At 50.1% G+C, this 24,092-nt stretch overlaps 1 protein-coding gene across 3 annotated transcripts; it reads left to right on the top strand.

Moving 5' to 3' along the window:
• Positions 1–2,578: 2,578 nt before the first annotated feature.
• On the top strand, positions 2,579–10,502 carry KEAP1 (kelch like ECH associated protein 1). Of its 3 annotated transcripts, none has more exons than XM_059159956.1 (6): positions 2,579–2,801; positions 4,800–5,485; positions 7,224–7,909; positions 8,960–9,165; positions 9,428–9,604; positions 9,764–10,502. In XM_059159956.1, exons 2-6 carry the CDS (start codon positions 4,847–4,849, stop codon positions 9,928–9,930), a joined length of 1,875 nt encoding a protein of 624 aa, XP_059015939.1. In that variant the 5' UTR covers positions 2,579–2,801; positions 4,800–4,846; the 3' UTR covers positions 9,931–10,502. The 3 variants fall into 3 exon arrangements, with proteins under 3 accessions (XP_059015939.1, XP_059015937.1, XP_059015940.1); XM_059159954.1 differs by lacking the exon at positions 2,579–2,801 and adding an exon at positions 3,022–3,177; XM_059159957.1 differs by lacking the exon at positions 2,579–2,801 and adding an exon at positions 3,034–3,177 and having other exon boundaries at positions 4,778–5,485.
• Positions 10,503–24,092: the final 13,590 nt, after the last annotated feature.

Genomic DNA, 24,092 nt, shown 5'->3' with positions numbered 1-24,092 from the left:
GGGGGGGGGGCTGGGTGGCTCAGTGGGTTGAAACCTCTGCCTTCCGCTCAGGTCACGATCCCAGTGTCCTCGGAATGAGCCTGGCATCGGGCTCCCTGCTCAATGGGGAGCCTGCTTCTCCCTCTCTTGCTCCCCCTGCTTGTGTTCCCTCTCTTGATGTTTCTCTGTCAAGTAAATAAATAAAATCTAAAAAAAAATTCTTTCTCTCCCTTGACCCTTCCCCTTTCCCCACTCATGCTCTAAAAATTTTTTTTTTAATTATTTTCATTCCAGTGTAGTTACCATACAGTGTTGTATTAGTTTCAGGTGTTCAATATAGTGATTCAATAATTCTATACATTACTCAGTGCTCATCATGGTAAATGTACTCTTAATTAACCCCTTTCACCTATTCCACCCATCCCCCACCCACTTCCTCTCTGGTAACCAGCACTTGGTTCTCTATAGTTAAGAGTCTGTTTGCGGGTTGTTGCTCTCTCTCTTTTTTTTCTTATTTTTTTTAAGATAGGGAGGAGGGAGGAGCAGAGAATGAGGGAGAAAGAATCTCCCCCCCCCTTTTTAAAAGATTTTATTTATTTATTTGTCAGAGACAGAGGGAGAGAGAGCGAGCGAGCACAGGCAGACAGAGAGGCAGGCAGAGGCAGAGGGAGAAGCAGGTTCCCTGCCAAGCAAGGAGCCCAATGCGGGACTCGATCCCATGACCTTGGGATCATGACCTGAGCCGAAGGCAGCTGCTTAACCAACTGAGCCACCCAGGCGTCCCATCCCCCTTTCTCTCAAATATTTTATTTATTTATTTGACAGAGAGAGATCACAAGTAGGCAGAGAGGCAGGCAGAGAGAGAGAGGAGGAAGCAGGATCCCCGCTGAGCAGAGAGCCCGATGCTGGACTCGATCCCAGAACCCTGAGATCTTGACCTGAGCCAAAGGCAGAGGCTCAACCCACTGAGCCACCCAGGCATCCCAAGGGAGAAAGAATCTTAAGCAGGCTCCTCCTCCAGCATGGAGCCTATTCTGGGGCTTATCTGACAACCCTGAAATCTTGACCTAAACTGAAATCAAGAGTCAGGTGCTTCACCAACTGAGGCGCCCAGGAGCCCTAGCCTTTGTTTCTTGAGTTCCACACTTGAGTGAAATCATATGGTATTCATCTTTCTCTGACTGGTTTATTTTGCTTAGCATTATACCCCCAGCTCCATCCATGTTGTTGCAAATGGCAAGATTTTATTCGTTTTTATAGCTGAATAATATTATAAGTATATGCCAAATCTTTACCCATTCATCTATAGATGGACACTTAGGCTGCTTCCATAGTTTGGCTTAGATGGGCTCTTTTATTTATTTATTTAAAGATTTTATTTATTTGGGGGTGCCTGGGTGGCTCAGTGGGTTAAGCCGCTGCCTTCGGCTCAGGTAATGATCTCAGGGTCCTGGGATCGAGTCCCGCATCGGGCTCTCTGCTCAGCAGGGAGTCTGCTTCCTCCTCTCTCTCTCTCTGCCTGCCTCTCTGCCTACTTGTGATCTCTCTCTGTCAAATAAATAAATAAAATCTTTAAAAAAAAAAGATTTTATTTATTTGACAGAGAGAGATCACAAATAGGCAGAGAGGCAAGCAGAGAGAGAGAAAAGGAAGCAGGCTCCCTGCTGAGCAGAGAGAGTGGGATGCGATGTGGGGCTCTATCCCAGGACTCTGGGATCAGGACCTGAGCGGAAGGAAGAGGCTTTAACGCACTGAGCCACCCAGGCGCCCCTAGATGAGCTTTTAAAAAAATAAGTACATTTAAAAATTAACTTTATAAAATCAGTATAAATGGCAAATCAGTTATCTCTTGCACTGAAAAATAACTATTGTTCCTATGTCCTCCGGATCCCCAAGCTGGTAGGTGCTAGGATTATTACCACTTCACAGGGAAAAAACTGAAGCACAGACAGGTCGAATTAGAGACCTGTCCCTACAGAGCTAGAGAATGAGAGAGCCGGGCTTCAGACCCCGGTAGGCGAGTTTCATGCGCCTCTAGATTGGAGAGAACTAAAAATTTAAGACAAGGAAAAGCCAAGCAGGAATCCTGCGACCATTGGACCGTGAGGCCTGAACTGTGTGGGGTTAAAGGGAGAAGAGCGGGAACGCCTGGGTAGCTGAGTCCGTTAAGCATCTGCGCTGGGCTCAGGTCATGATCTCAGGGTCCTGGGATGGAGTCTGGCATTGGGATCCTTGCTCAGCGCGGAACCTGCTTCTCCCTCTGCCTGCCGCTCCCCCTGCTTCTGCTCTCTCTGACAGAGATAAATAAAATCTTTTTTAAAAGGCGGGGGAGGGGGGAGGAAAGCGGGTCGGAGAGTGGAGTCATGAGCTGAGATGACGAAATCGAGCCGGTGGAAGGGACAGTGCGAAGTGGGGACAGACCGGACCGCCCCCCCCCACTCCAACCCAACCCGCGGCCTTGCGCCCTCGCCCACTCTTTGCCCAGGGGTGCCGGGCACCTGCGGGAAGGGCGGGGAATCGCGGCTCCTTCCCCACCGCGCCTCTCCGCCCTCTCCCCGCCTCCTTCCCCGCCGATCGGAGGCCGCCCCCCCCCCGCCCCCGACGTCCAAGACCCCGCAGGCCTCGCCGCCCCAGGGCCAAGGTTCCCCGACGGCTGACGCGCCATAGCGAAAGTTAAGCGGGAGTCGCTCCCGGCCGGGACGCGGACCCTCGGGTTTCCCGGAAGCTCTGCGCGCGGGTGGCACCACTGTGCCCGGAGCCGCCTTGGTGCCCCGGGCATCCCCACCCCGCGGCAAGAGCTAGAAGGCTACGCGGCGGCCGAGGTGAGCTCGCCGGCCGCTAGGGCTGTCCACCGATCTCCAGTGCAGGCAGGGGCGCACCGGGCCTCGAACCCGAGGGTCTGATTCCCGGCGGCTCGGACCACGCGACTGGGTGCGCCGCGCCGCAATGACAGCCGGAGTGGTCGCCGCGCGGGGGCAGCGCAGCTTGGTGACTGGCGGCGGGGGCGGGGGGAGCGGCCCCTCTGCCCTCCCAGCCGCGGGAGGCCGGGGGCCGCGGGGACTTTTATTCTGACACGGCCGGCGCCCGGCTCTGCTTAGTCATGGTGACCTGCGCGCGCTCCACGCCTCCCCCCGGCGCAGCGATGGAGGCGCCCGGGCCTGGGCGACGGAGGCGGAGCTCGCGCGCGGCCATGGCGGGGTGAGTGAGGCGGCCTGCGCCCGGGCTGTGCGAACGGCGGGCCGGGAGTGCCCCGGGGGTCGGGGAACGGGGCGCCGCGGGTCCGGTGGCCATGGGGTTCCCGCGGCCTCGCGGAGGGCCAGGAGGGCGCGGCTCTGAGTCCTCGGCTTTTGTTGGACGGCGCGACCCGAGGGGTGGCCCGGGAGCTACGCACGCGGGGCGAGAGGCCCAGGGAGTGCCCCTCGGACCGAGGGCCCGGGAGTCCGGCGCGCTGGGGAGTTGGTCTGCGCCTTGGGGTTGGCAGTGAAAAGGCCGCACGGCAGGGGTCACTTCCTCCCTTCTCCAGGCCTTGGTGGCGGCTCCGGCAGGACATGCGCAGTCTCCCACTGATCGCTTCGTGGGGGAGAAGTGCCCGGTGTCCTAGGGGCACCGTTGACCGACTGGCCAGAGATCAAGAGGCAGGACAGGGGCCTCGGCCGGGGAGAGGCGGCCAAGCGGCGCCCTGGGCCCGGCGGAGGAGGGTGAAGTGGCAGGCACAGTGAAGTGGGCAGCCAGCCAGCCGCTCGCTTACTGACCCCTGAGCAGTGCCAGGCCCCAGGCAGGACGTGGGGGAGGCACATGGGAGGGTGGGCACAGCCTTGACCTACACAGGGCTCCCTGCCTTCAGAAGCCCTGCCGCTGAGGGCCAGAGACATGGGCCATCCCTCAACAAGCAAGCAGTGGAGGTCATTATGGTTTCTGACAAGTGCTGTGGTGGAAATGAAATAGAGAGGAGATGACTCTGCTGTGAGTCCGGGAAAGATCAGTGGAGAACCTGGAGGGCCTCTTGCAAATCCCCATCTTCTCAAAGCGGATCTTTCAAAACACAGCTCCTGCCCTGGCCCTCCAGACTCCACAGGTTTCATGGAAACCTATGTATCGCTCCTTAAACTTCTCTCTGACTCTCCAGATGGTCTCTCTCATTCTGCCTCTGAGCCTTTGAACTTGCCATTCCCTCTGCCTGGAAAACCCCTTTCACATGTACATCCTTCTTGTCTCAGCTCTAACACAGCCCTGGACTACCCGATCTAAACTAACTGCCCCAAGGCACCCTGTCACAATGCTGTTGTACTTTTTTTTCACAACCCCAACTTCTCCTCAAGTCTTGCTTATTTTACTTATGGCCCATCCCTCCCCAGGTGACATCTCCAGGGCGGCACAGTTTATGTCTGCCTTTCTCCTCTGCTATGTCTCCAGTGCCTAGAACAGTGCCTGGCACACAGTAGATACTGTGAATGAGCTAGATAATGCTCTGTTGGGAAGGGATAGAGCTGGTAGGTGGAACAGAGTGAGCAAAGGAAAGAGGCGGACAGAGGCTGACTGTATATAGGGTAGGACACTGCAAGAGTTTCGTTTTACTCTTCATGCCATAGGGAGTTGGGGGGGGATTCTGAGCGGCGGTGGGGGGGGAGGGGAGACATCGTCTGACCTGTGTTTTAGGATGGACTCTTGGGCTCTGAGGCCATGTGGTAGTTAATGAGCACAAATGGACATTGCTTCATCTGGGCTTGGGAAGGAAAACTGGTCTAGGAGTCGCTTTATCTTAAAAAAAGGAGGCCTGACCCCCAGGCCCTGCCCCCAGCCCTGTGCTCTCCCTCCTCCAGGCCTCTGAGTGCCAGTGGTGGTGTTGTCCCTTGTCACCTGGAACCCCATGCAGCCGGAACCCAGGCCTAGCGGGGCTGGGGCCCGCACCCGATTCCTTCCCCTGAGGTCACAGCGCCCTGAGGGGGCAGGGGACACGGTGATGTACGCCTCCACCGAGTGCAAAGCCGAGGTGACGCCCTCCCAGCACGGCAACCGCACCTTCAGCTACACGCTGGAGGACCACACCAAGCAGGCCTTCGGCATTATGAACGAGCTGCGGCTCAGCCAGCAGCTGTGTGATGTCACACTGCAGGTCAAATACGAGGACGCGCCAGCCGCCCAGTTCATGGCTCACAAGGTGGTGCTGGCTTCATCTAGCCCCGTCTTCAAGGCCATGTTCACCAATGGGCTACGGGAGCAGGGCATGGAGGTGGTGTCCATTGAGGGCATCCACCCCAAGGTCATGGAGCGCCTCATTGAGTTTGCCTACACGGCCTCCATCTCCATGGGTGAGAAGTGCGTGCTCCACGTGATGAATGGTGCCGTCATGTACCAGATCGACAGCGTCGTCCGCGCCTGCAGCGACTTCCTCGTGCAGCAGCTGGACCCCAGCAACGCCATTGGCATTGCCAACTTCGCTGAACAGATCGGCTGTGCCGAGCTGCACCAGCGCGCCCGCGAATACATCTATATGCACTTTGGAGAGGTGAGTGGCTGGAGGAGACTTGGGGCCTGGGCTTGGGGGTGGCATCAGAAGGACCAGGGACAGATGGACAGACATCCCTGTCTTCCCTTGACATGTGAAGAGTTAGGTCAGGTTGCTGGAGAAAAATTGGGTTCTGAGGTCCTAGTCTGTATATCGGGGTGACTCTGGGAAACAGCTGAGGAAAGTGAGAACTTTCTGGGTCTATCCCCGACTTCTCTGGAAACAAGAGTAGGGACAGGGTGCAGCGAATGCTGACAGCTGCTTAACCCTGGGGTGTGCTAAAGGAGGGCCCAGTGCTTCACACAGTTTGCAGATACTTACTGAACACCCATGACATGCTGCCTATCTCACATGTGACCCTTAGGCATGTTTCCTCTGGTCCACGCAGTGTTGTCCTTACACTGTTGTTGGTTTCATTTTCGTTTTTAAGTGGAGGAAGTTGTGAGCAGAAAATCAGCGATTCCTTGTAAAATCGCAATGATGAGCCCAGATTCGTGGGTGGCGGGCACTAGAGGTTGTGCCCTTGGGGATGACAATAATAATAAGGGTTTTTGAGCACTTGCTGTGGGCCTACCCTTGTTCTGAGTGATTTCCATTCTTCAAATCATGGGATTTTCCCCACTATCCTATGAGGAAGCACCACCCTTAGCTGTGGCCCAACAGGGCTATACCCCAGGCCCCGTGCCTTAGGGAGTCCCATGCTTTAGAGGGCCCTCCTGGAAGTTTTCAAAGTCCTCCCCCAGTGGCTGGGATCAGCTGAGGTAGATACTGTCCTGGTTTCTGTTTCTCTCCTTAAGGGCTGATGTTCTCCTTCCCCCTACCCCACGTGTGGGGTTGACCAGATGCCCTGAGGAGGCTGGCAGTAGTCCTAGGGCCTCTGGCTTCCAGAAAGGTGGTCTGTGAGCTGGGCTTTCCCGCAGGCCTGTGCGGTGTTTCTTTAAAGGGATTGCGTGGGCTTGGGGTACCAGAGTGTTGGTGACCTGCTGATGAGGGGCAACTGAAATTATTTATATAGACTGGTGCCTGACAGGAAATATTTGCCTGGGGCCCTGTATGCCCTAGGAGTAGCCCAGCTGTGAGGTAGCTGCTAATAGAGGAGGAAAACCAAGGCACGGAGCATTGCCCAAGATCACCTAGTTAGAAACAGGGGGCCAAGTTGCAGCTCAGCCTTCTTTCTTTAGAGCCTACACTTTTTCTAGGATATTCTGTGGCTATTATTTTTTCCTTTTTAGTCAATCTGCCCTTTTGAAAAAGTAATTTTGTTTAAAAAGTAACAATTGCGGCACCTGGGTGGCTCAGTGTGTTAAGCCTCTATCTTCGGCTGGGGTCATGATCTCAGGGTCCTGGGATCCAGTGGGCTTTCTCCTCAGCAGGGGACCTGCTTCTCCCCCACTCCTGCTTGCCTCTCTGCCTACTTGTGATCTCTGTCTGTCAAATAAATAAATAAAATCTTCTAAAAATTAAAAAAAAAAAAGGTAACAATCTTGTAGTTCAAGCACAAAATGATACAAAAAGGTACAAAGTACATTGTGTCTTTGCCCATTTGCCTGAGTACTTGGGTAGTATATGCCTCCCGTGGAGTATTAACTCTAATCGTCCCAAGCTATGAGGTTCACACTGTTTGAATCCCCGTTTTACAAAATAGGAGACTGAGGTTGTGAGAGGCAGGTGGAGTGACCTGTCCGCAGTCATACTGCTGTCATGGGGAGTCAGCCTGTCACAGTAATGCCCTCCGCAGGTGGCCAAGCAAGAGGAGTTCTTCAACCTGTCCCATTGCCAGCTGGTGACGCTCATCAGCCGAGACGATCTGAACGTGCGCTGCGAGTCCGAGGTCTTCCACGCCTGCATCAACTGGGTCAAGTATGACTGCGAGCAGCGGCGCTTCTACGTGCAGGCGCTGCTCCGTGCTGTGCGCTGCCACTCGCTCACACCCCACTTCCTGCAGATGCAGCTGCAGAAGTGTGAGATCTTGCAGTCGGACTCCCGCTGCAAGGACTACCTAGTCAAGATCTTCCAGGAGCTCACCTTGCATAAGCCCACGCAGGTGATGCCCTGTCGGGCGCCCAAAGTCGGCCGGCTCATCTACACCGCCGGCGGCTACTTCCGCCAGTCGCTCAGCTACCTGGAGGCCTACAACCCCAGTGACGGCACCTGGCTCCGACTGGCAGACCTGCAGGTGCCTCGTAGTGGCCTGGCCGGCTGCGTCGTGGGTGGCCTGCTGTATGCTGTGGGCGGCCGGAACAACTCGCCCGATGGCAACACCGACTCCAATGCCCTGGACTGCTATAACCCCATGACCAACCAGTGGTCACCCTGTGCCCCCATGAGTGTACCGCGCAATCGGATTGGGGTTGGGGTCATCGATGGCCACATCTATGCCGTTGGTGGCTCCCATGGCTGCATCCACCACAACAGCGTGGAGAGGTGAGTGGCAGGGCCCAGAGAAGTGAGCTCTGAGGTTCCCATTGCTAACAGGTACTAACCCACTGGGATTTGGGGATTCCCCCTATTGTTAGGTACCTGTCTCTGCACTCTGCCTTCAGGGAGTGGAAGCCTCAGGTGAGGCTAAATCCATGGGAGATTTGTGGTCAGTGACGTTGGATGATGTGTCTGGGCCTGGGAATTGCTTACAGGGCTGTCACAAACCCATACAACTCCTGCAGATTTGGAAGGAGTTCTGTCAGTTTGAAGATGTTGTAAATTGCCAATTTTATTACAGCATGACACCTTACTGCCATCTGCCCCCAAACTGCCGTAATAAACGGATATATGAGATCTTCTATGTGGAAGGTGACTCCTTGTGCAGTGCACAACCTGCACAACTGCATGGTGACCCTGTGTTAAGAGGCTGAGCAGTTTTGACTTTCAACTTTTGCACAGTCAGTCCTTCGCCTTCTCCTCTTCTAGAAGCATGATCCAGGATACAGTACTCAGCTGGAGAACTTGTTAAAACAAACTTCCTAGTCCACTGCTAGAGATCTGGCATCAGTGAGTTTGGAGCGGGGCTAGGGAATGGGAATTTTAAACAAACAGCACACTTTGACAGAAACCAGCCTAGTTGTTAGAATTAGGATTCTGGTGTCCTAGAAGCCTGGGTCAGACCCCCAGCCCCACCTCCACGGTGACCCCGGGACATGCCATTTCATCCCTCTGTGCTTCTGTCTTGTCATCTGAAGGTGATGGGGAAGTGGGAGATGATAATGAGGACCACCTGTCCAACAGGCTAAGAGGGTTTTGGGGGCACTAACAACACGCAGCATAGGGCCTGGCAGTGGTGTATGGTGGATCCACCCTCAGCGTCCAGCAGACGTGCAGGTAACCTTGAGCAGATGATGGCTGTGAACCTGTTTCCTCAGAGACACGCTACGAGGAGTAAAGAGTTCAAGTGCATAAAGAACAGGCGGCATGTCGGGGCATCGTGTTCCATACAGGGCAGCTATGGTCACCATTGTCATTGTTACTATGCCCTTGCAGGTATGAGCCAGAGCGGGACGAGTGGCACTTGGTGGCCCCAATGCTGACTCGAAGGATCGGGGTAGGGGTGGCTGTCCTCAACCGTTTGCTCTATGCCGTCGGGGGCTTCGATGGAACAAACCGCCTCAACTCAGCCGAGTGTTACTACCCAGAGAGAGATGAGTGGCGAATGATCACACCCATGAACACCATCCGAAGTGGGGCAGGTGGGTGGGGGCTGCCAGGAAGGGAGCGTGGAGGAACACCCCCCCAACCCTGGGGAATGAAACTCGGCAAGGCCTGTGGGAGGCTTCCTGTTTCAGTTTTAAACCCTGTGGCACACCCAGGAGAGCTAGATCCTAACCGTCTGAGCTCTTCTCTGAAGGGTGCCCCAGAAGAGGGGAGAGGGGAGGGTGCCCCCAAGAAGGCAGTGCCTGGGGCCCCCAGCGCCAGGCCCTGGAATCACTCTCTTTGCATGGTACGGTTTAGGAGTCTGTGTCTTGCACAACTGCATCTATGCTGCGGGGGGCTACGATGGTCAGGACCAGCTGAACAGCGTGGAGCGCTATGACGTCGAGACAGAAACGTGGACTTTTGTAGCTCCCATGAAGCATCGGCGAAGTGCCCTGGGGATTACTGTGCACCAGGGCAGGATCTACGTTCTCGGTGAGGCCCTGGGGGCGGGGACCTGGGTGGAGAAGCCTGATTAACCCCATCTTTGGGGTCAGGCTCAGATCCCCATAGGAGGGCTTCTTGCAGTTCCTTCTCCCTCTTTCTTTCCTCTCCCTTCAGAGGGGGTGACTGTCTCCTCTGCTCCCCCTACAGGAGGCTACGACGGTCACACGTTCCTGGACAGTGTGGAGTGTTACGACCCAGACACAGACACCTGGAGTGAGGTGACCCACATGACATCTGGCCGGAGCGGGGTGGGTGTTGCTGTCACCATGGAGCCCTGCCGGAAGCAGATCGACCAGCAGAACTGTACCTGTTGAGCCACTTGTGTTTCTTGGGCAAAAAAATGGTCTGATCGAGAGTATTGTTGTTTTTGTACAAAAACAGGGACAAAAGAAAAGGCAGCAGTGCAAATGCTTATCCTTCAAGATGGGAGGCTGAGGTGCCTCAGTGTTCAGATGACAACTAGAAAGAAAAGAAGGCCACAGCAGAAACCCATGAGCCTGTCAGAGTTGTCCCAGGAATGTCCAAGAGAGCCTTCCTGGGAAGGGGGTGCATGAAAGGCAGGCTCCCAGGAGAGAGGCCTCTGCACCCACTACTCTGAGAGTAGGCCTGGGTCCCCAACCAGCAGCTGCCACCTCCCTTTGGGGTGAAAACAGGTGCTGAGGTCAGGTGGGGTTTTTGTTCCTTGTGTCTTTGTGGTTGGTTCCTGGAGGCCTGGGAAGGAGCCAGCTGAGGCCTCTGGGGTGAGGCTCCTGTGGAGGTGTGGACCCCAGGGATGGGCCTGTACATAGAAACCACTGGATATCTCTGCCCTGGATAGTCATTTTGTTGATAAGTAACCCTATAACTTTCCAATGAAAATAAAGAACAAACTAACTAGTGTCTTCCACCCGGGCTGTCAGCTGGAGATCTCAAACCTGGGGACAGAAGGGACTCTTTGGAAACGTACTCAAGTCCTTGATTTTGAGTTTGAATTTGAAACCAGTTCGTTATCTCTGCCCATGGCATCTTGACATGTAGGGCATCTGTCTCCCCGTGGGCAAGCCACACAGGGCTCACTTTGTCACGTAGGGCTGCTTTGAAGACAATGACCTAACTCCTTGACACCTCTCTTTTAGGTCTCCCTGGAGTTCTATTTTCAGGCAAACCATCCCCAACATGCCTTTCAAATCGGTGAAAATCTATCCGGTCATTTTTATGCGCTTCAGTTGCACAGACTGAGCCTTTTATTTAGGTGCTGGGGTATTAAAAGGACAAAAGGGGCTCTTGGGAATTTTCTTAGGCAGAGGGCTCGCTGGAACCTGGTCTCCTCTTCTGAACAATCCCTGTGAAGGCAATATACGGCCTGGCTCTCTCCTTAAGGCAATGAGCTATTTGTACTGGGAGTGTGGAGCAAAGAGGAACGAAGTGTGGTCTCTGCTGTCAGGAATGTCCCAGGCTCTCCCAAGGGGCTTAGCGAGGAGACGTTTGATTCCTTCCTTTCCAGGGAAAACCTTAACCTCCCGTCTCACAGCTTCATTCACTCAAGTCACCTGAAGGTTGTCTTGGTCGCACCGCTTCCTTGGTCCTCTTCTAAGGTTTTATTGGAACAAGAAAATAAATCTGCATTGGGTGCATTGAATGGGTGGGGAAGGACTAAGAACTGAAAACAGTATCTGGACACCCTTTTAGCATTTGCGGTTTTTTGCACATTACTTGATCCTCAAGAGTGCTGTGAGCTAGGAAGGCAAAGCCTGCGTTCTTTACAGATCAGAGGTTCAGGGAAGTGACTTGCCCAAGGTCATGTGGCCACAAAGTGGTAGGGTTTAGATTCAACTCTAGTGGACACTAAGCAGCCACAGTGTGCGCTAACCCTGTGTGTGAGAAGGGACAGGAGGTCCCGTGGGATCAGTGTGTCTATCAGTGAAAGTTCCAGAAACAGCGATCTAATCTAGAGTCAAAAGGAATTTGCATGTAATCCGGTTGCCAGAAGCCACACAGCCTATCCCAGAGTGGTGTTTCCTTCTACAAGGGTTAGAACCCTGGTCTTGAGGTCAGGTTTCAACTGATTCAGCAAAGCAAGGTGAACAGTTTCTTACCTGCAAAAATGGTACTTGAACACCGACTGGGCATGTAAACTTGCTGGACCAACAAAGGTGAGTATCGACACTCCCTTTCTAACTCTGCAAAGACAGCTGTTGCGCTAGGTATCAAAGGGGCTAGGGTCATGAACAGGCCCCAGATGATCCCCGCCCTCGTGGAAATTACAGCCTGGGAGTAGGGTGACCAACTCGTCCTGGTTTTCCCCAGGACAGTCCCAGTTTGAACACTGAAAGACTGGCATCCCAGAACCCCTCAGCCTCCCACCCCCACACCCCGGGGTAAACTGGGGCACCTCCGCGGGGAAGCCAGATGCTGAAGCAGTATTACAACCGTGCTGAGTGACAGGCTGCTGCGGGTCATGGTTAAGTTCCCATTTGAAAGTCAATGGCTCTGGAAGCTACATGGGCATAGGTGGCTGCCGACTGGAGTGCGTTGGAAAGGTGAGGCAGCTATTGCATTAGGCAGGCGAGAAGACACCAGTTTGGATGAGGCTGTGGGAATGGAGAGGTCGGATCCACAGTGAGAAGACTGATGAGATAAGGAGGGCAGAGATTTCGGAATGTTCCTGTGTGGCTTCAACCTTAATCAGCAGCCAGGGGTAGAGAAGCTTTGAGGAGGCTGCAGGTATAGAAGAGAAGTAACCATGTTTGGGGATGTGTCAGGTTTGAGGCCTCAAGGTAAAATTGTTTTAGGAGGGTGTAAAGTCATTTTTCTAGCCTCCAGGCTTTAATGCTTCCAACAAGTAGTTCTCAAATGGCTGTTTTATCAGACCTGAAGTGAGGTGTTCAGACACAGTGAGGAACAGGCATGACACTCAGAGAGCTGGAATGAATGATCACAAAATACACATGTAATTAGGTTCAAAGGCAAGCCCTCTGAAGGCCAGGAACTTGACCTAGGTCAGAGGCTCTGAGAAACCATTGTTGAGGTGGGGGTTTTCTCATAGAAATCCAAAGGAACTGATAGTGTAAACTTGATGAGGAAAGGAGGGCAAGATTCTGGATGGAAGAAGCATCACATGCAAAGGTCCTGTGGCACTGGGAAGCAATCTAGGTGAACTCTGAGAGGGAGGAGGAACATGGTGTCAGAAGAGGCCCTGTGGGCCATGCTCATTTCTCTTTAATTGTTAAATACCTAAGTATTACCTCTAAAAAATTGAACATTATAGATAAAGCTGAACATTATAGATAAAAGCTTACTATTTCTCCATTCCAGCCCCCTCTCAACTTAAAACAAACTGCAGAAATGTTCTATGTATTTCCTTAAAAAAATGGTATAATGTTGCCTGTATAATTCTGCAATTTGCTTTTCCCCCTCAGACTTCTAGATCTTTTTGTCTGTGACGTCACAATCCTTTTGCCGGGTACTATGTTCTGTTTTATCTTTTCCAGTACCTACAATGTTAGGTCTTTTCATTTCTCAGAATTACGGATAAGGCTGAAATGCCCACTCTTTTTTTTTTTTTTTTTTTTAAATTTTATTTATTTATCAGAGAGAGAGAGGGGGAGAGAGCGAGCACAGGCAGACAGAATGGCAGGCAGAGGCAGAGGGAGAAGCAGGCTCCCTGCTGAGCAAGAAGCCCGATGTGGGACTCGATCCCAGGACGCTGGGATCATGACCTGAGCCGAAGGCAGCTGCTTAACCAACTGAGCCACCCAGGCGTCCCTGAAATGCCCACTCTTAACCATGTCTCCTTGGGCACAAATGTGTGTATTTCTCCAGGGGGATACTAAGAGGTGGAACTTACTAGATCTTAGGGTAAGCACAGCTTTCCTTATATCCTGCCAGATTCCTCTCCAAAGTGGTTGTAACAAACCACATTCTTACTGCTTCTAGGAGCTCTTTATAGATTTCACACAGTTGAATTTATCACTCTTCCTTGATGTTTTGTCTCTTCTGTGTCATATTTGAGGACTTTTGCATTTCCCGTGGCTTCCTACCCATTTGTTAAGTTGTTGTCTCCTGCCCATACATTGTTTCTGCTTAAGGTAACCAGACTCGGTTTTTGTTGGTTTTGTTAAAACCAAGAATCCTGACTAATAGAGACACTAGAAAATTTTTGTGCTGTTTTTCCTTCAGATATGATTGTTTTGTTTTTGTACCATTTTTAAATCTAACAGGAATTTGTTGGTATATATAGTATCGAGTAGGAATTTAATTTTTTGCATGGATAGCTATCGCTGCTTAACCATTTATTTTTCAAACCATTTCTTGACTAATTAATTCTTTATCCATAGTTCTTAAATGCTATCCCAATCATACACAGACTTCTCATGTATGTGTGGGACCTCTATTCTGTTATATCAGATTACTACTGTTTTACCTAACTATCCATTTTTGCATCAATTTTATCATTTAAATTACTGAAGTTTTAAATCCCTCTCCCTTTTCTATTTTTTTAAACAAACAAAAAAAACCCCTGAGCTATTCTGTTATTGCATATTTATTCTTTGCTTCATGAATGAAATCCCATGAAAAATTTAATTGGGTTGCATTAAAATTATCAAGTTGGGGTGAAATAATATTTTTGCAATATTAGGTCTCTCTGTTCGTGGACTTAGTGTACCTGTTTAGTGAAGTCTTCTTTGCTGTCCTCAGGAAGGCTTTATAATTTCTCCACAAAGGACTTGTGAAGAAGGGTTTATTCATGGGAGTTTTATGGGTCTGGTTGTTGTCAATGAGATCTTTACTCCTGGATCTTTTACAATTGGTATTTCTGGGAAAATATAATAAAATTGGTATTTCTGGTATATAGGAAAGTTTTGATTTAGATATCTTGATCTTCCACCAGCCTTTTTCTAGTTTTCTGGTTTTTTTTTTAAAGCAGAGAGTTAAATCGTCTGCAAATAGTAATAGTAGAATGTCATCCTTTTCAGTAGTCACACCACTCATTTCTTTTTCTTGCCTTACAGCATTAGCTAAGACCTTCTGGGAAATGTTGGTTAGTTGTGGGAATAGTGAGGAATAGTTATCTTATTCCTAATAGTAAGGTGAGTGCTTCTAATGTGCCACCACTCAATCAGATGTTTGCTGAACGATTTTCTGTCACCTATACCTTAAGCTTTGCTGGAACTTCTTCCAAGTTCAGGAAGCTCCCCTCTATACCTAGTTTTTTTTTTTTTTTTTTTTTAAATCATAAATGAGTGTTAAATTTTCCAGAAGTCCCTCACTCTATAGGTGGGTCCCAAGAAATTGCACTCCTAAAATTCCCAGTTGATGCTGGTGCTGCTTGTCCAGGGACCACATTCCAAGACATACTCTTGTAGAACAGAAACAGCAGCGGGTAAAAGCATATTCTGAGGGGCACCTGGGTGACTCAGTGCGTTAAGCCACTGCCTTCAGCTCAGGTCATGATCTCAGGGTCCTGGGATCGAGCCCCGCATCAGGCTCTCTGCTCAGTGGGGAGCCTGCTTCCCTGCCTCTCTGCCTACTTGTGGCCTCTCTCTGTCAAATAAATAAATAATTTTTTTTTAAAAAGCACATTCTGAGAAACACTTGAGTAAATGGAAGAGAAGCCCCAACAGACAACCACAGCAGAAAAACACGAGAAAACTAAGAAAAGTATAGTGTCACAGAGGCTAAGAAGAGAAAAAGTTGAACACAAAAAATTTTTAGAAGTTTTTAATTTTTTTTATAAACATATAATGTATTATTAGCCCCAAGGGTACAGGTCTGTGAATTGCCAGGTTTATACACTTCACAGCACTCACCATAGCACATACCCTCCCCAACGTCCATAACCCCAACACCCTCTCCCTACCCCCCTTCCCCAGCACCCCCTCAGTTTGTTTTGTGACATTAAGAGTATCTTATGGTTTGTCTCCCTCCCAATCTCATCTTGTTTCATTTATTCTTTTCCTACCCCCCAAAACCCCCATGTTGCATCTCCACTTCCTCATATCAGGGAGATCATATGATAGTTGTCTTTCTCTGATTGACTTATTTCACTAAGCATAATACACTCTAGTTCCATCCACGTTGTCGCAAATGGCAAGATTTCATTTCTTTTGATGGCTGCATAGTATTCCATTGTGTGTATATACCACATCTTCTTTATCCATTCATCTGTTGATGGAGATCTAGGTTCTTTCCATAGTTTGGCTATTGTGGACATTGCTGCTATAAACATTCGGGTGCACGTGCCCCTTCGGATCATTACATTTGTATCTTTAGGGTAAATACCCAGTAGTGCAATTGCTGGGTTGTAAGGTAGTTCTATTTTCAACTTTTTGAGGAACCTCCATGCTGTTTCCCAGAGTGGTTGCACCAGCTTGCTTTCCCACCAACAGTCTAGGAGGGTTCCCCTTTCTCTGCATCCTCGCCAGCATCTGTCATTTCCTGACTTGTTAATTTAAGCCATTCTGACTGGTGTGAGGTGGTATCTCATTGTGGTTTTGGTTTGTATTTTCCTGATGCCGAGTGATGTGGAGCACTTTTTCATGAGTCTGTTGGCCATCTGGATGTCTTCTTTGCAGAAATGTCTGTTCACGTCCTCTGCCCGTTTCTTGATTGGATTATTTGTTCTTTGGGGAACACAAAAATTGTAAGGAATAATGCTATGAAGTGCAAAGAGCTTCAGAAAGATAGACCCCTTCAAATGCCTACTGGATTTGGTGACTGGAAAGCAATCTTATAGCGAACCACTTCAGGAGACTGGTGAGGGTAAAGCAACAGATCCCTACAGTAAAAACCTAGGGAGTGCCTCCTTGAAACAGGTACAAGTGCTGAGAAGACAACACTGAATCAGCCAGGAACACTGAGGAAGAGAACATCTCTTCTGAGGCATTTGGATGAGAAGAGGCAGAAAAAGACTGGGTGAAAGCTAGAGAGGAACAAAGAGTTCAGGGAGGGCTTGGGTTTTGTTTTTGAGATTCAGAAAATAGCATGTTTATAAGCTGAGGGGAAGTTTCAGTATAGAGAGATCATCAAAGGGCACCTGGGTGGCTCACTGGGTTAAGCCTCTGCCTTCAGCTCAGGTTCTGGTCTCAGGGTCCTGGGATTGAGCCCAACATTGGGCTCTCTGCTCAGCAGGGAGACTGCTTCCCCCTCTCCCTCTGCCTGCCTCTCTGCCTACTTGTGATCTCTCTCTCTCTCTGTCAAATAAATAAGTCTTAAAAAAAAAAAAAAGATTATCAAAGATGAAGGTGAAAGAGGATGGAGTCCTAGTCATATAGGAAACAAATAACTTCCCACTCTTAGTCAAGTGGACAGTGTCTAGGGTAACCTTGAGCTCTTTGAAGGTCACGGTCATTCTGGATGCTAGAGTCCCCTGGTTTGTGCAGTACAACATGCCTTCAATTCAGTGACTATCTTCTCCCTTGGGTGTGCATTCTGTTTTGTTTTTAAGATTTTATTTATTTGTCAGAGAGAGAGAGCAAAGGCAGAGGGAGCCGCAGGCAGAGGGAGAAGCAGGCTCCTCACTGAGCAAGGAGCCTGATATGGGACTCAATCCCAGAACGCTGGGATCATAACCTAAGCCAAAGGCAGACGCTCAACCCACTGAGCCACCCAGATGCCCCTGCATCTGGTTTTAAAATATAAATGTCAGGCACCCGGGTGGCTCAGTGGGTTAAGCCTCTGCCTTCGGCTCAGGTCATGATCTCAGGGTCCTGGGATTGAGCCCCACGTCTGTCTCTCTGCTCAGCAGGGAGCCTCCCCCCCCACCTACTTGTGATCTCTGTCTAATAAATAAAATCTTTCAAAATGTATAATATAAATGTCAGTGGAACTAAATTTTGCAAAAGATAGAACTGAAGCAGGGGGTGGGGGACGGGAAAGAATACACTGGAATCAACAGACTAGGCTTGAGACGCATATCTGGCATTCAAACTTGGTGCAAATCCTGTCTGTGCCTGGCTTTCCCTGTCTGTAAAATGGGGATAATAACCACCTAGCACCTAGCGCACAGTAAGATACAATAAATGTAGTGTTACTGATAGGAATGAGGTAAGTACTGGAAACCTGATATGCTAACATTGATCGGGGTTATCGAGGTTAAGGTTAGCAAGGTAATGGTATAACATTTACTCACCTCAGACTACTTTACCTGTGCTACTTAGAATTCCTCTCTGGCTCTTGTAACCTGCGAAACATCAGTACTTCCACCAACCCCTCGCCTTATTTTGCGAGGGTTTTGTAGCTGCCCCTAACTCTGGGCTGATGCAGGAGGTGTGGTCTAAAAGGAATGCAGCACCCTCTTGTGGGCTTCCAGGCAGAAAGAGGAACTGTTGCCAGACAAGGAGAGCTAGAAAAGGAACAAGATTGGAGGGGCCCACGGTGCAAAATTACCTGACCTTGGATTGTTCCTATTTTTTTTTTTAAATTAGCATTCTTCAAGACTTCTGGGTAAATTATATTTATAGTAAACGAAACACAACTTCAAATGCATCAGGAAACTCGCCCCTATTTAAAGAGCTCTTCCTTCCATGAGCCCCAGCGCCCCTTCCACACCCACACCCCATCCACATTTTCCTAGGCCGCATGTTAAACAGGGCCCTCAGGAACACTTTTCAGACTACGTATCCCAGGATCTGCCTGGATTCAATCAGCGGCTCCAGACAACTTCAGTGGGAAATTTTAAACGGCTCTGCTGACTTCAGCCGCCTCTGCCTTCACTTGCTCGTAGCCTCAGGGTCAGGAAGGATGAGTTGCGTTAGCCAAGGAGTTGGCATTGAAATCTCAGCTAGACAGGTGCTTCTCTTTCATCTCTACCGCGTGCCTTTCCCTTACTCATCACACCTCATCCGCCCCCGCCATCTCTCAGCCCCACTAAAGAGTCACCAAGTGAAGCGCTGGGGGCATGCACAACAAACTCTTCCGTGCCAGCCAAGTGCCAGGCACTGGGTAGAGACAGCTAGGAGCAGACCGTTTCCGCCTTCCTGCAGCTTGTCGCCAACCAGGCAGGGGACAGATTGTTCCTTAATGAACAGCCAGAAACCATGAGGGAGAAGCAGCGTCACTTGCAGAAGTCATAAGCCCCGTATGTGGGAGCCTTGTCATGGGAATTAGTCTTCTGTCTTGCTCACCGTTTGACGCACTGGCGGCAACAGGAAACTCACATGGATTTGAACATGGACGAGACAATTCGCCATCACAGTGGCGGGAGGATGACTCTTTGCAGGATCGAATGCAACTGGCCAGGTCCTCCCGGCTGCGGATTTCCCCCGCTCTGTGCTCAGCCTTTTAGGATTTCTTTTAGGATTTCAGTTCAACAGAGGCAGGGAAGCCCCTGCGACCTCCCTCTAGCCCCATCAGATCTCTTGAGACGTCATGGGCCACAGCAACCCCTCTTCCAGGGGACAGTCCTACACATGCCCAACCACTCCACAAGGACCTGCTGACCATGACAGGGACCGTGGGAAGCACTTGAAAGATATTTTAAGGCAGCTGTAGAGCTTTCGCGCGGCTCCCATTTTAGGAGAAAGAGCCCCAATTCCTTAACCGATTACTCAGGCGACACGGCGAGTTCCTGTGTCAGCTGGTGTCCCCCTCCACACATGCACATACACTGGGACCCCTCCAGGAAGGGGACTGACACCCGGGTCCCCTCAGGAAGGGCTGATGAAGCCGGGGCCCACCCGAGGGAGCATGAATGGCGTTGGCGTCCCTCTCAGGGAGAAAGGACGAGGCTAGGGTTCAGCTCCAGAGGAGAGAGGACGCCGGGGTTGTCCTCAGGAAGAGGTTGTCCTCAGGACCCTCAGGGGTCCCTCTTGGCGGGGGGGGCGGGGGGGGGGGTGTCTCGGGGGACAAAAGGGCGAGCAACAACGCCAGGGAACTCTCAGGAAAGGAGGTTGACGCTGGGGCCCCCTTAACGAGTGGAAACGACGCTGGGGCTCACTCTCAAGGAGTGACGCGCGGTCCCCTCACCCGCCTTGAGGTTCGCGCACCTGCCGCAGCCTGAACGCCGCAGCTTGCTCCGCCCTCGGGTTCCCAAGGCGAAGCGGCAGCGCCCCTCATTGGCGGTCTTCTCGGCTAATGACAACCACGACAGCCAATCGTAGTGCAGGAGAAGTCTCCCGCGCGTCTTCGCCACGCCTTCCACTCGACCTGCGCGTGCGTGCATTTCTGAACCTGCTGTAATTCCCCAGCTGCGCTCGGGGAGGCGCTTGGGGGCTGGAGTTCCCAGACTGTGACCCATTTGTAGTAAAATCTTTTATAAGGCTGTTGTGAGAATTCAGCGCAATAATTGACGTAAAACAAACAGTGTCTGGCACATATCAACCTGGGCAGTTATTATTTCCATTTTACAGCAAGGGAAACTGAGGCACAGAACAAATAAGTAACCTGCTCGGAGGAACGCAGTCATTAACTAGAGGCGTGGGAGCTAGAATCCAGGCAAGCTGAATCCGGAGTCCGTGTGCTTATCTACCATGCTTTTGTGCCTCCCAGATAACAAATACCGGGTATTTCTTTACCCTGATTATAAAATAACTTTTCCTGTGATTATAAAATTAATACGCGGTCACTGCTAAAGTTCAGAAAATATCAAAGACTACAGAACAGAAAATACAGATCTCTCTTAATCCTACCACTGGAGATGTTAATATTTTTTTAAAATTTTTAAATTTATTATTAGAAGAGAGAGAGCGCGAGAGCAGCGGGAGGGGGAAGAGGGAGAGGGAGAAGCAGACTCCCCACTGAGCAGGGACCCATGCTTGGGAACTCCAGGTTGGAACTCGGGGATCATGACCCCAGCAGAGGACAGCCACTGAACCGCCTAAGCCACCCACGCGTCCTTTTAATGTTGGACATTTTTCATAGTACGTCGCTATTCTGACCAATACTACAACGGGCATTTTGTGCCTTCACCTTTAGGTTTTTATCCAGCTGTTTCTTGAGGATAAATATTGTAAAAACTTCAGTGGGTAGGTCAAAATGCATGCATTTATATTTAAAAAAAATTTTTTTTTAAGATTTTATTTGAGAGAGTGAGAGAACACAAGCAGGGGGAGTGTAGAGGGAGAAGCAGCAGCAGGCTCCCTGCTCTATCCTAGGACTCTGGGATCATGACCGGAGCCAAAGGCAGACACTTAACTGACTGAGCCACCAGCGCACCCCCATGCAGTTATATTTTTGATAAATACCGTCAGACTACTTTTAGAAAGCTGTATGTGCCAATTTCCACCAACACTAATGAGCTATGAAAGTTTTTTGCTTACCCAAGGATGGTCCATCTTTTCATTATTTGCCAGTAGCTTAAAATAAATAAATATACGTTAATTATATATAATATTTATTATTTTTATATATCTATATTTATTTATTTATAATCTTTTAGGGACTGGCTGGCTCAGTCATTGGACCCCTGAGATCAGGGCCCTAAGATCAAGATCACACTAGGCAAAGATCTTACTTAAAAATAAACTTAAAAAATAAAAATAAGTGTTTTAATTTACACTCATAATTTTATTTTATAGAAGAGGGAGAAATATTATCCATTTGTACAGGTGGAATAAAGTAGCAATCATAGGAGCACCTGGCTGGCTCAGCTGGTGTAGCATGTGACACTTGACCTCGGGGTCATGAGTTCAAACCCCATGTTGGATGTAGGGCTAAAAAAATAAAAGGAGCAATAATAATGAAAGTATCAGGTAGTTATCTGGCAGCTATCATTGTGGGACAGACAGCTATCATTGGTAACTAGACGCGAATAGAGCACGGTAGGCAGGTCACCTTTCCTTAGATCCAAGGAAGCTGCCCTCATTTTGTTTCAAAACACACATGGTGTGAATATATGCATGTTGATTCCACTGCGCTGAACCACTTAAGCCCTGAGTGTGTCTGTGTGTATCTCAATTAACTACACCCCAGAGGCAGCCCGTATTCTAAACCAAAAGCTCGAATGTGAAGTGAGGTCTCTGCCTTTCCTGGACAGGGTTAGATCACTTCCAGGCCTCAGTTTCCTGTAATGGTGTATATCTCGAGGACTGCTGGAGAGCCAATAAGATAATCCATCTAATGAGTTTAAAGACTTTTAAAAATTTATTTATTTGACAGACAGAGATCACAGGTAGGCAGAGAGAGGAGGGGAAGCAGGCTCCCTGATGAGCAGAGAGCCTGATGTGAGGCTTGATCCCAGGACCCTGGGATCATGACCAAGCTGAAGACAGAGGCTCTAACCACTGAACCACCCAGGCACACCCCCCCCCCCCCCCCCATCTAATGAGTTTAGCACAGGGCACAGCCCTTGAAAGACTGGAAGAGCCAGAGCCTTTTGTCCCAGACCACGTAGCTTGTTTGCAAGTGGTTGATGTCAACTTAACGTGGACTCCACCCCTTCCCCAGGTCTCCCTGTCCTATCTGGATTACAAGGCCTTGCAGCTGTGCCCCACTACCCTTGGTCACCTTTGACTGAGGAAAGATGAACTCCCCATCACGAGGATTTTAAAGAGCCAGCTGATGGTCACATGCCCACCTCTGGCCTTTGACCCGCATTCTCAGATTGTCACAGTGTCCCAGCAGAGGAGGCATTTGGGACATCATGCTACACTTGGGGAACCTGAGGTCCAGAGCAAGAAGTCTCATCGATCTTCCTGTGTAGCCCGGGATTGGTGCTGTCATCTCCTGACCCTCAGCCTGACACCCTTTCCCCGACTCTGCCTCCCTTTGAAATACCCTTGGGAAAACGTCTGTGTCTCCTCTTTACTGCTTGCACAAAATTCAGATTCCCTGGAAACTTCTACCTAGTTTTCCCAGCCTCCCCCCCCACCCCTCTGGCTCCAAGCTTTCCCCTACTTCTCTGGGCCAGGATATTTACGTACTGTCAATCTTCAAACCGCAGTGAACCAGACAAACCTTAGTAACGCTAAGCCTACACGTTCACCCTCTCAAGTTCCAGAATTGTGTAGTCTTAGACGGTAGCCATTAGCCGCATGTGGCTACTTAATGAAGAGGGAAATGAAAACTCCAGTTCCTTCATGGCACTCACATCTCAAGTGTTTAACAGCCACGTGGGGCTAAGTGGCTACTCCCACATTGGAGACGCATGGACAGAACATTACCATCATTGTAGAAGGTTTCACCGGTCAGCCCTGCCCTAGACTGACTGGGACTTTTGTTATCCTCATTTTAGAGATGAGACAGCAGAGATCACACCCAGGGTCACACAGCTGGAGCTGGGATCTCAGCCTCTCCTTGGTAACTAGACGCGAATAGAGCACGGTAGGCAGGTCACCTTTCCTTAGATCCAAGGAAGCTGCCCTCATTTTGTTTCAAAACACACATGGTGTGAATATATGCATCTGTTGATTCCACTGCGCTGGCTGAACCACTTAAGCCCTGAGTGTGTCTGTGTGTATCTCAATTAACTACACCCCAGAGGCAGCCCGTATTCTAAACCAAAAGCTCGAATCAGTCACTTCTGTTATCCTTATCTTCATCCACTTGGGAAGGTTCGCTCATTAACATAACGAATATCAGAAACACTGGTGAAATCAAGGGTTTGTTAATTGCCCTGATAGAGGTGGGAAAAATGGGATCCCTTGAGTGGAATTTACAGTATTCAAACATGTGGACTGGTTAAAATATCTGAGAGTCTCTCACTCCCCAACCTCCACCGAACACGTTAGCTAAACAGCTTCAATCCCAAACCAGTTGTGTGTGAATTTGGAGGATTTAAATCGCCTGATATAGACCATAAGTCTTACAGGCTCAAAGCAACAGAGCCCTGCCTTTATGATTCAGGTTTGGGGGTATCCGTCTGGCTCAGTCAATAAAGCATGCTACCCTTGCTCAAAGGGCCGTGAGTTCGAGCTCCACATTGGGTGAAGAGATTACTCGAAATCTTTAAAGAAAAAAAAAAAGATATTCAGGTTTTTTTTTTGTTTTGTTTTTTTTTTTTTTAATGCAACATGAAGGTTGCAACACCAAAATGGTCAGGATCCTGGGAATTCACAGAATTTATAGTGGTAAGAAAATGCCCTTGTGCCTGTTTATCAAGTTTAAGGTCTGCACAGCAGCATTTGACTGGAGGCCTTCTATCATGGCCTGGAAGCCAGATGGTAGAGGCTTCATTAGTCAGGCTCCCTTGAGGTTTCTAGGAATTACTCTGAGGTTCCAGAAGTACCCAAGAGTTGTGTCAGATATGCTGTAGAGAAGAAGTGGGGTTTACCTGGGTCTGCTGGCCTCCAAAGACTGGTCTGAACTTCCACTTTACAACCTGGAGTCCTTGAGCAGGCGTCCAAAGCCCAGGCCTCGGCGGGGGTGGGGTGGGGTGGGAGTGGGGACAGAGGCTGCCTCCTGCCACACTTGCTGCCCCCCCTCCCTTGGGTTCTATCTGCCTGGGGAGGGATATGGACAGAGCTTCCATTTCCCCTTACCCCCACCCCGGGCAGACAGTGTAAGGAGAGGCGCACCTGCCAAGAAGAGGGTGGGAAAGGAAGTCACATAAGTCAGGAAG

The sequence above is a fragment of the Mustela lutreola genome, chromosome 2, assembly GCF_030435805.1.
Source record: "Mustela lutreola isolate mMusLut2 chromosome 2, mMusLut2.pri, whole genome shotgun sequence".
NCBI classification, from domain to species: Eukaryota; Metazoa; Chordata; class Mammalia; order Carnivora; family Mustelidae; genus Mustela; species Mustela lutreola.
The sequence above is the reverse complement of the archived record's forward strand: the minus strand, read 5'-3'. Positions and strand labels throughout refer to the sequence as shown.

Coding starts and splice junctions, on each gene's coding strand:
- KEAP1 (XM_059159956.1), top strand. CDS start 4,847: ATGCAGCCGGAACCCAGGCCTAGCGGGGCTGGGGCCCGCACCCGATTC. Junction 7,910..8,959: donor CACCACAACAGCGTGGAGAG/GTGAGTGGCAGG, acceptor ATGCCCTTGCAG/GTATGAGCCAGAGCGGGACG. Junction 9,605..9,763: donor GGGCAGGATCTACGTTCTCG/GTGAGGCCCTGG, acceptor CTCCCCCTACAG/GAGGCTACGACGGTCACACG.